Below are 10,373 nucleotides of genomic sequence, written 5' to 3'. Positions count from 1 at the left end.
GCGACGTCGCCACCATCGTTTGGGCACAGCACGGTCTTCCGGCCGCTACACTGTTTCCGGAACAGACGCGGCTGTCTCGCGTGTGTTCCCATTTTCATACATGCCTGGTTAAATCGCGTCTGCAATAATGAGCGAGGAAGGCGGACAGGTGGAAGACGATGTGAAGAAGATCGACAAGGTACCTCACTTTGTCGCACCGGCTGTACAAAACAACTCTACGGGATGGGGTCCGTGCGAAATGCCGGATCAATTCAAGGATATACCCTATCAACCGTTCTCGAAGGGCGACAGGCTCGGCAAGGTTTGTCGGCATATGCTTTACCTCGCGAAATTTACTACTCAAAAATTGTTACTCATTTCTCCTCCCTATCTCCCAGATATCGGACTGGACCGGAGCCGCCTTTCAGGATAAAAAGTTCACTAGTAAGTTGACAGCCACCACGTCACTGCTCACTTTAACCTAACATTTCCTTTTCGGATCTACAGATATTTTCCATTTATTCGTGTTTGAAGTATTATTCAATTAAATGAAAGTAATAAATGATGAAACCGTGAATTCTGAGTCTTCGGAAACACTTTACTTTCTAGGCTAGCCTCCACGATTATTTGAAATTAATTACGATTCGTTCGCCCTAATTTAGACAAATATGCGTCTCAGTTTGGCTCTGGCAGCCAGTACGCCTATTATCACGAGGAGGATGAGTCTACTTTCCATTTGGTGGACACAACCAGAGTGCAGAAGCCTCCGTACCAACGTGGTAGATTCCGCCAGAATCAGCGTAACATGAGAGGTCGTGGTGGACAGCGAGGCGGAGTTAGTCAGATGCAGCAGCTAGGAAGGATTAAGCTCAGAGAACGCGATCGAAAGGGACAGCCCAAGCGCTGGGGTCGCCAGCAAGGCTTTAGAAACCATAAGAATCAGCCACCGATCAAAATCCGTGATGCTTCTGTTACTGTCAGGCCTGACTGGGTCACCATTGAGGAGATGGACTTCCCAAGATTGACCAAGCTCTCTTTGCCTGGCGTCAAGGATGTCGAGGACATACTTTGCTGCGGGTCTTTGGAGTATTACGACAAAGCTTACGACAGAGTTAACGTCAAGAATGAAAAACCACTGCAGCGTATCGACCGTATATTCCATACTGTCACGACTACGGACGACCCGATAATTCGTAAATTGTCCAAGACAGAGGGCACTGTATACGCAACTGATGCTATTTTGGCTACAATCATGTGCTGCACCCGCAGCAATTACTCGTGGGACATTGTCATTGAAAAGATTGGAGACAAGCTGTTCTTTGACAAGAGAGACAATACAGAATTCGATCTTTTGACAGTAAACGAAACAAGTGTCGAACCTCCCCAAGATGACGGCAATTCTCTCAATTCTCCACGGAATTTAGCTCTTGAAGCTACTTTTATCAACCACAACTTCTCCCAGCAAGTTCTTAAATCAAACGAACCGAGATACAAGTTTGAAGAAGGTAATCCGTTCATCTCTGAAGAAGAGGAAGGTGATGTTGCCAGCGTTGCTTACCGTTACAGGAAATGGGACTTGAATAATGGCGTTGTGCTCATATGCCGTTGCGAACATGATGCTGTCATGCAAGGACCAAACAACGAACTGCAGTTCTTAACTATCAAGGCCTTGAACGAGTGGGATTCTAAACTTGCTAATGGTGTTGAATGGAGACAGAAATTGGACACTCAGCGGGGTGCAGTTTTGGCTAATGAGCTCAGAAACAATGCCTGCAAGCTCGCCAAGTGGACGGTACAGGCTCTGCTCGCAGGATCTGATCAGTTGAAATTCGGGTACGTTTCTCGTGCCATGGTACGCGATTCTAGTAAGCACGTTATCCTGGGAACACAGCAGTACAAGCCGAATGAGTTCGCGACGCAAATTAATCTGAACATGGACAACGCATGGGGTATTCTGCGTTGCATCATTGATATTTGCATGAAGCAAAAAGACGGGAAATTCTTGATCATGAAAGATCCGAATAAGCCTATGATTCGGCTTTATGATATTCCCGACAATACTTTCGAGAGTGAGGGTGAAGAGGATGAAGATGATGATGAACCAGGAAATGACGCTTTTCAGAGTTAATTGGAAAGTGTAACAAATCTTTGTCACTAATTATCATTTGATCTGTCTCTGATAGTTGTGCCACAATTTCACCAACCTGTTGTAATTCAATATCTTTAAATTGTGTCTGAATCGATTCAGTAATCTGTGTACGAATTTAATCATTTGTATTCCTTTGTAAGGGCCAAGGTTTCGTAAAGAAATAATAAAAAGATCATAAACAGACTAAATGAACATTTTTATCAATCATGTGGCTCACCGCTTACAAAATTATTCACTAAAGATGGGAGGAACTAATCAATACACAGGCACCTTATCTAGGAATGAACATGTATTTTTTCAAATGATTTATCAACTTCGCATGTACGTGTGGAGTAACAATATTAATATAATGATAAAATGTATCATATAATTAACGATCAAGTACCTTTAATTTGAAATCTGAAATTAGTTGCATTAATAATTCTAACTGTGTGCTAGAAAACTAGATATCTCAAATTTAAATTATGCATCTTTGATACTTAAACATTATACCGTCAAAATAATATTAATTAAAAGATGAATGATTCATCGCATCACAATTTATTTATTTGCAAATCTCATTGTTTCGTTGGTTCCATGGTTCGGTTAGATACAATCCAGGGATGGTTTAAAATGCCGGCTAACGATAATCGATGTTCAGGATTCACAACCAGTAGCTACAAAAGAAAAAAATGAAGGTGAAACTTTGCAAATCAAGAGATTAAAATTGAAAACAAGGCTTTGATGATACATATTATGAATTAATGGTTTAAAAAGTGCTGTCATTATATCTCATTCATGTTCACCTGAGAAATGAGATTTCGGGCTCCGTCGCTGACGTAGGAAGGACATCTATAATCAGCTTCTTTGATCTTGTTGTAGGTGTCTTTGTATGTTGTAGCGAGAAATGGGGGTTTGCCAACCAGACATTCATAGCAGAGTACACCAACTCCCCATACATCTACAGTGTGGTCGTGTGTCGCACCTAGGACCATTTCTGGTGGTAAATAGTCTAAAGTTCCACACAGAGTTTCTCTTTTGGACCCAGGTGCGTGAACCGACCATCCAAAATCAGCAATTTTCAATTCTCCTTTACTTCCAAGCAACAAATTTTCAGGCTTAATGTCCCTATGAATAACTTTCTTACTGTGACAGTACTTGAGCGCATCAGCCAACTGAGAAATGTAAGTAGCCGTTCTGCAAATGATGAATTATTTCAGTTTTGGTGTTTAATTGCTATTATACATCATTGATCGCTATATGTACTATAACACCATCTGGATAATAGATGATTAAAATGAATATTTGTAGCAAGGTCCTTACCTCACTTCATCAAATCTTTCATTTGGTTGTGCTTTCAATTCCTTGAATAATTCTCCTTTCGGTGCATACTCCAAGATCAAATAAATCCTTCTGTCGTCATGGAAGTATCCATACATTCTCAAAATATTTGGATGTCTGGAAATAATGATTGCGTTATCAATAGCTGTGTGGTATTAGAGCTTTTTTAGGGGCGTTGCGCTCAGAATTGAATTATATAAAAACAGTTCTTATGGAAAAATATCAAATATACTTAACAGCCTAACTGAGACATATATTAGACATAAGACATCTAAAATCAATGCTACTACCTCAGATGCGTTTGAATTTCTATCTCTCTTTTGACTTGATGTTCAACTTCAGCTGTTTTTATCTGAGCTTTGAAAAGCACCTTCATAGCTATAATATACTTGGACTTTTTCTCTCTGGCTAGATAAACATTCCCAAATTTTCCTTTTCCCAAAGGCCGTCCTATATCGAAATCAGCAAGAACCCATTTCTTATCATTTTCCGAATCGTTCTTGGCGTTAGTTTGAGCAGCTTTGACCTTCCCTGCAGATTTTGAATCAGCTTCAGTTGAAGAGTTCTTGCTATGACTTTCTGTACTAGACTGAGTAGCTTTTGCAGGTGGAAGTAATTTTGGGGGTGGTGGCGGTGGCATTAAATCCATTGTTTTTTTTCTCTCTGTGTTTTCATCCTCGCTTATATTCTTTACTACATTAGTTTTATTTGGCGCCTCTTTTATATCTTCAGAAATTGTTTGCTTCTTGGTATTTATCGGTGCACTAATTTCCGTCAGCACTGTCGTTCCCTTGGAGATCCTTAGCTGTTTAATATTGTTAATTTTTAGCCCGGTACCCATCTGCGGAACTCCAGCTCTTGGTTGGTTTTCTTTTCCTTTCAACATGATGTTTAACCTCCAATTGATTTATTCCTGTAATCGTCAACATGGAATTTTACATAATTTGTATTGCAGTTATTTTAACACAGGGAAATGATTTAGCGTGTGTAAAATTTTGTTGTGTAAACTCTAGACGGAATTTTCATAAACGAGAAAAGCGTGGCATGGACGCGTTCAAGTCTACCAAAATGTTTGGAAAAAGCTGAGTCTGTGTGCTTACCTGTACAAGTGGATGTTTTTTTTGCAAATGTGCGAGTCTCCAGGTTCGAGAAATTCGAGCGTAGTTTATCGGTGTGCTTTCATGCCTTACGTCCGAAGTTATATCAAGAGGTCATAATAACTGTTTACACGGCTGCTCGGACTATTTAATAATTCATTCAATACTAGACAGAGTATCAACTATTACAAATCAATGAATATTCACTAGAAATATACTTAGAAAAACCTAAAATTCACAGCTGCAACAGTCTCTGGATTCTCGGTACGGGTTCGTTGTGTATCCCATTCAATCTTGTCAGGTAGACGACTACCGATGTTACGTGGTTTGAAATAACGAATTTTACTGCTGGTCTTTTATTGGATGGTAGTTTTAGACATTCCCGCAAGTCTCGAGATTCATTGGTTGAACCACGAAGCGCGGTACACGTAGTAGGGATACACGGAAGCGTGTGTGAGCATGTGTGAGAAGGTAACTTTCTATCGTTGACTAGAGAATATATAGATGGTTGCCCTAATGGGCTTTGGTATGACGACCGAAAATCGTCGTGCGCTTGCGCCCCCTGAGATGTACCAATGGTAGAGTTGAGAACTTAATGCAGAGGATCAGAGAGTTACCGATTTCGACATGATGCTGGCTGCATTCACCTTCCGAGTAGCACAGTCTTCGCAATGGTATGCCCAAGCCAGTACTTAGCCTGTGTGTACTTACCGACTTGTCGGCAATATAAAAAATTAATAATGAGAATAAATTTCTTCCAAAATTCGCAGCAAAACAGTGATTTAATTAAAGTATAGGTACCCGAGAGAAGAATGTAGACGTAGATCATAGATAATGATATATCAGATGTAATAATAATGCAGGGACCAAGAAGTATTATGTAGTCCACGTACGATATTAATATATATGATCCATTTACGATTAATACGTGATGCATGCTACAAATTTTATAATTTTCCAGGAGACAAACTAGATTATCTACAATAAGACGGCTGTAATATGACAATAGAAGAATTATTCATTTCGAAATGGGATTCTATTTGACACGCGCTCGTTGTATTCCATAACATTAATATTCATAATTATTCCAACAACTTTTAATTTGCTCTCTCGATGTTGAATTATCGTAGGTATCGAATCGAAAGACCTAAGAGGTAATTGTCGGCGATTTTTTTTTTCGATAAGCAGAGATAGAACGAAGCTTCTCAAAACTGCGAATGTATTTTAACATACGTTTGAAAGGTGGGACCAAAAATTTTTATCATCCAACTGTCGCAGAAGGGCAGCGTTATTAGCTGACCCGAACTGAAGAATATATCTTTAGTCAACGGCTGCACATCGAAAGGCCCAGCCGCTTGAGTCTGGAATCGGCAGAATCGATAAAGTGCGTATTTCTTGTCTGAAAAACTAAAATCATTATACATTATGTTATATCATTATACATCATACATCATACATCATCATACATCCTACATCATACATAGCATTAAAGTTCGAAACCAAAGTATGGATGTCGAATCTTCGGATGTTCAGAAAGTGACGTCACCCGAAATTTTTTTCTCCTGACGTCATCAATCTATATAGACGAAAATCAGCTAGCCGAATTTCTCAGTCTGGAAACAACCGCGCAGTAGAGTGGACACATGAGAATCGCGCTCCGCAGATTTCGAGTACCGGATTCTCTACCTCTGTGGTTGGTGCACTCCGGGTCCGCTACCTGGTGCAACTCGAGTTTCAGGACAAGCGCTCCGTAGTTTCTGCGCTCCAGGTCCGCTACCTGGTGGAACTCGACTTCCGGGACAAGCGTTCCGTAGTTTCTGCACTCCAGGTCCGCTACCTGGTGGAACAGGACTTCCAGAACGAGCGCTCCGTAGTTCTGGCTCTTCCGGTCCTTGACCTGGCGACTTTTGACCAAGCGCCGCGTAGTTTCTGCACTCCAGGTCCACTTCCTGATGACAGTCGAATTCCAGGACAAGCGCTCCGCAATTTTTTCGCTCAAGGCCCACTACCTGGTGAAGCTTGACATTCAGGACAAGCGCTCCGTAGTTCCGGCGATCCAGGTCCGCTACCTGATAAAACTCGACTTGAGGTTACAAGCGCTCCGTGGTTCCTGCGCTCCAGGTCCACTACCCGGGGAAACTCGACTTCTAAGAGAGGACGAGGAGGACGAGGCGATGGAGGAAAACATGAGGAACAAGGAGGACGAGGTGGACGAGGAGGATTTTTCGCGCGAGCCCAAATTCAGTAGCTGTCAATGTGCTAATACGATTTCTATAATTTTTAAAAATTTTCTCATAATCATCTTAGTTAAATCTGTCAATAAAAAAATTATATTAATACTTACATAATATTTGTGTTGTGTTCTAATACTTGAAATATTAATTAGTATTCGAGGTATAACCCGAAGTGGATGGCGGTGGTTGGCGGTGGTTGCGGGTGATCGTGGTGGACGAGGAGGAGCACAAACAGGAGGAGGAGAATTTGTGCGCGGTGAGTATACCATTTTCATAATATTTATTGATATTTGTTATTATATTTTATCTACAATTTTTCAAACTTGTCACGCTTACAGTAAATTATTTCAATTCATTTTTCGCGCAAGCCAGAATTCAGTAGCTCTCAATGCGCTTATAAAATTTCTATAATTTTTTATGATTTTCTCATAATCTTCTTGGTCAAATCTTTCAATACAAAAATCACATTAATCCTTACAAAATATTTTTGATGTATTCTAATATTTAAAATATTTATTAGTATTCTAGGTATAATCCGAGGTCGTTAGCGGTGGTGGTCGGAGGTGGTTGGCGATGATTGAAGGTGATCAAGGTCGACGAGGAGGAGGACGAGGAAGACGAGGAGAATATGGTGGACGAGGAGGACGAGGATTTGTACACGGTGAGTGGAACATTTTTATAATATTTAATTACAATTGTTATTACATTTTATCTACAATTTTTCAAACTTGTCTCGTTTACAATACATCATTTCAATTCATTTGTTACGCAAGCCAGAATTCAGTAGCTCTCAATGCGCTAACAAAATTTCTATAATTTTGATTATTTTCTCGTAATCTTCTTGGTCAAATCTGTCAATAAAAAAATTACATTAATCCTTACACAATATTTTTGATATGTTCTAATACTTAAAATATTTATTAGTATTTGAGGTCTAACCCGAGGTGGGTAGCGGTGGTCATTGGAGGTGGTTGGCAGTGGCTGCAAGTGATCGAGGTGGACGAGGAGGAGGACTAGGAAGAGGAGGACGAGGATTTGTGCACGGTGAGTGAAATATTGTTACATTATTGATTGGCAATTGTAATTATATTTTGTCTAAAATTTTTTACACACGTCATGTTTACAACAAATTATTTCAATTCATTTTTCGCGCAAACCAAAATTCAGTCGCTATCAATGCGCTGATAAAATTTCTATAATTTTTTATAATTTTCTCATAATCTTTTTGGTAAAATGTGTCAATCAAAATTTATATTCGTACTAACACAATATTTGTACTGTGTTCTAATTTTTACTGTAAATATTTATCAGGATTCGAGTTGGACCTCGAGTTGGTTAGCGGTCGTCATTGGAGGTGATCGGAGGTGGTTAGGGGTAGCGGACCTGGGCGCGGAAACTACGCAGCGCTTTTCTTGGAAGTTGAGTTTCACTAGGTAGTGGAACTGGAGTGCAGAAACTATGCAACGCTTGGTCAAGAGTCACCAGATCAAGAACCTGGACAGCCAGAACCACGGACCGCTTGTCCAGGAAGTCGAGTTTCACCAGGTAGCGTACCTGAAGCGTGGGAAGTACTGAGCGCTTGTCCTGAAAGACGAGTTGCACCAGGAAGCCGACCCGGAGTGCAGGATCCAGGAGGAAGAGAACCCGGTACTCGAAATCTGCGAAGCGCGATTCTCATCCGTTCGCTCAACTGCGCCGTTGTTTCCATACTGATGAATTCGGGTAGCTGATATTTCGAGATAAAAAATTTTGGGTGACGTCACTTTCTAAACAACCGAACTTTGGTTTCGTACTTGAATACTACGTATGATGTATGATGATGTATGATGTATAATGTATGATGTATGATCTATGATGTATGATATGATGTATAATGACTTAGTTTTAACGTTTCGGCCAAGGAATACGCACTTTATCTTTCCTGCCGATTCCAGACTCAAGAGGCTAGGCCCTTCGATGGTCAGCCTTTGACTAAAGACATATTCTTCAGTTAACGGGTCAGCTAATAACGCTGCCGTTCTGCGACAGTTGGATGATAAAAATTTTTGCTCGTACCTTTCAAATGAGAATTAAAATACACTCAAAGTTATAAAAAGCTTCGTTCTATCTCTCCCTATCAAAAAAAAAATCCCAAACAATCACCTTTTTAAGTCTTGGAATCAGGACACTGCGTTGAATACTGTCTCATATGCGAAGCAAAATATTTTGTTTCGGATTCGATTTGCATGACCCTTTCCTGACTAATTGGACCTCCAGGAACTCAGCAAACGCAGCGAAAAGAGCGTAGGAGCAACGGCAGAGAAATGACGAAGGAAAAAGCACCTGCTGAAAAAGGTCGAAAATTCGGGTTTTCGTTTTTTGGCCGTAACTTTCGATGCGTTGATCGCAGCGTATTGGGACTGCGCCCAATCGATTTCTCTCGCAAAATTACGTCGGAATATTGCCTGGAAGAATTGATTCCAGCACTTTTCAAAACCGCGAAAATTTTCGCCAAAAATACAAAGGGGTTAGCCTTGCTGTTTTTTTGGACGAAAAACTTTTAGTCTCCGATTCGATTTGTATGACCCTTTTCTGACCAATTGGACCCCCAGAAACTCATAAAACGCAGCGAAAACAGCGTGGGATCAACAGCAGAGAAATGACGAAGAAAAAAGCACCTGCTGAAAAAGGTCGAAAATTCAGGTTTTCGTTTTTTGGCCGTAACTTTCGATGCGTTGATCGCTGCGTATTGGGACTGCGCCCAATCGATTTCTCTCGCAAAATTACGTCGGAATATTGCCTGAAAGAATTGATTTCAGCACTTTTCAAACTCGCGAGAATTTTCGCCAAAAATACAAAGGGGTTAGCCTTGCTGTTTTTTTGGGCGAAAAACTTTTAGTCTCCGATTTGATTTGTATGACCCTTTTCTGACCAATTGGACCCCCAGGGACTCAGAAAACGCAGCGAAACCAGCGTGGGATCAACAGCAGAGAAATGACGAAGAAAAAAGCACCTGCTGAAAAAGGTCGAAAATTCAGGTTTTCGTTTTTTGGCCGTAACTTTCGATGCGTTGATCGCAGCGTATTGGGACTGCGCCCAATCGATTTCTCTCGCAAAATTACGTCGGAATATTGCCTGAAAGAATTGATTTCAGCACTTTTCAAAATCGCGAAAATTTTCGCCAAAAATACAAAGGGGTTAGCCTTGCTGTTTTTTTGGGCGAAAAACTTTTAGTCTCCGATTTGATTTGTATGACCCTTTTCTGACCAATTGGACCCCCAGGAACTCAGAAAACGCAGCGAAAACAGCGTGGGATCGACAGCAGAGAAATGACGAAGGAAAAAGGACCTGCTGAAAAAGGTCGAAAATTCGGGTTTTCGTTTTTTGGCCGTAACTTTCGATGCGTTGATCGCAGCGTATTGGGACTGCGCCCAATCGATTTCTCTCGCAAAATTACGTCGGAATATTGCCTGAAAGAATTGATTTCAGCACTTTTCAAAATCGCGAAAATTTTCGCCAAAAATACAAAGGGGTTAGCCTTGCTGTTTTTTTGGGCGAAAAACTTTTAGTCTCCGATTTGATTTGTATGACCCTTTTCTGACCAATTGGACCCCC

The 10,373-nt window shown here is 40.7% G+C and overlaps 2 protein-coding genes and 1 long non-coding RNA gene across 3 annotated transcripts; 2 read left to right on the top strand and 1 right to left on the bottom strand.

Moving 5' to 3' along the window:
• Window positions 1-25: 25 nt before the first annotated feature.
• LOC107216595 (eukaryotic translation initiation factor 3 subunit D) lies at window positions 26-2,316 on the top strand. The gene is made up of 3 exons (XM_015653834.2): window positions 26-301; window positions 378-423; window positions 642-2,316. Exons 1-3 carry the CDS (start codon window positions 128-130, stop codon window positions 2,105-2,107), a joined length of 1,686 nt encoding a protein of 561 aa, XP_015509320.1. The 5' UTR covers window positions 26-127; the 3' UTR covers window positions 2,108-2,316.
• A 117-nt stretch (window positions 2,317-2,433) lies between these two features.
• On the bottom strand, window positions 2,434-4,987 carry LOC107216596 (aurora kinase C). The gene is made up of 5 exons (XM_015653836.2): window positions 4,549-4,987; window positions 3,739-4,361; window positions 3,431-3,565; window positions 2,914-3,304; window positions 2,434-2,784 (listed from the first exon to the last, which is right to left on the bottom strand). Exons 2-5 carry the CDS (start codon window positions 4,332-4,334, stop codon window positions 2,686-2,688), a joined length of 1,221 nt encoding a protein of 406 aa, XP_015509322.1. The 5' UTR covers window positions 4,335-4,361; window positions 4,549-4,987; the 3' UTR covers window positions 2,434-2,685.
• A 1,896-nt stretch (window positions 4,988-6,883) lies between these two features.
• On the top strand, window positions 6,884-8,939 carry LOC124292713. Its single transcript, XR_006902612.1, has 4 exons — window positions 6,884-7,035; window positions 7,300-7,440; window positions 7,704-7,823; window positions 8,091-8,939. It is a non-coding gene; the product is annotated as an uncharacterized LOC124292713 (long non-coding RNA).
• Window positions 8,940-10,373: the final 1,434 nt, after the last annotated feature.

This window comes from Neodiprion lecontei, chromosome 2 (assembly GCF_021901455.1).
Source record: "Neodiprion lecontei isolate iyNeoLeco1 chromosome 2, iyNeoLeco1.1, whole genome shotgun sequence".
NCBI classification, from domain to species: domain Eukaryota; kingdom Metazoa; phylum Arthropoda; class Insecta; order Hymenoptera; family Diprionidae; genus Neodiprion; species Neodiprion lecontei.
The sequence above is the reverse complement of the archived record's forward strand: the minus strand, read 5'-3'. Positions and strand labels throughout refer to the sequence as shown.

Excerpts from the sequence above, each read along its gene's own strand:
- LOC107216595 (XM_015653834.2), top strand. The coding sequence starts at position 128 with ATGAGCGAGGAAGGCGGACAGGTGGAAGACGATGTGAAGAAGATCGAC. Across the intron at positions 302-377 it reads AGGGCGACAGGCTCGGCAAG|ATATCGGACTGGACCGGAGC; the intron begins GTTTGTCGGCAT and ends CCTATCTCCCAG. Across the intron at positions 424-641 it reads TCAGGATAAAAAGTTCACTA|ACAAATATGCGTCTCAGTTT; the intron begins GTAAGTTGACAG and ends GCCCTAATTTAG.
- LOC107216596 (XM_015653836.2), bottom strand. The coding sequence starts at position 4,334 with ATGTTGAAAGGAAAAGAAAACCAACCAAGAGCTGGAGTTCCGCAGATG. Across the intron at positions 3,305-3,430 it reads GAAAGATTTGATGAAGTGAG|AACGGCTACTTACATTTCTC; the intron begins GTAAGGACCTTG and ends CATCATTTGCAG. Across the intron at positions 2,785-2,913 it reads CCCGAAATCTCATTTCTCAG|CTACTGGTTGTGAATCCTGA; the intron begins GTGAACATGAAT and ends TTTCTTTTGTAG.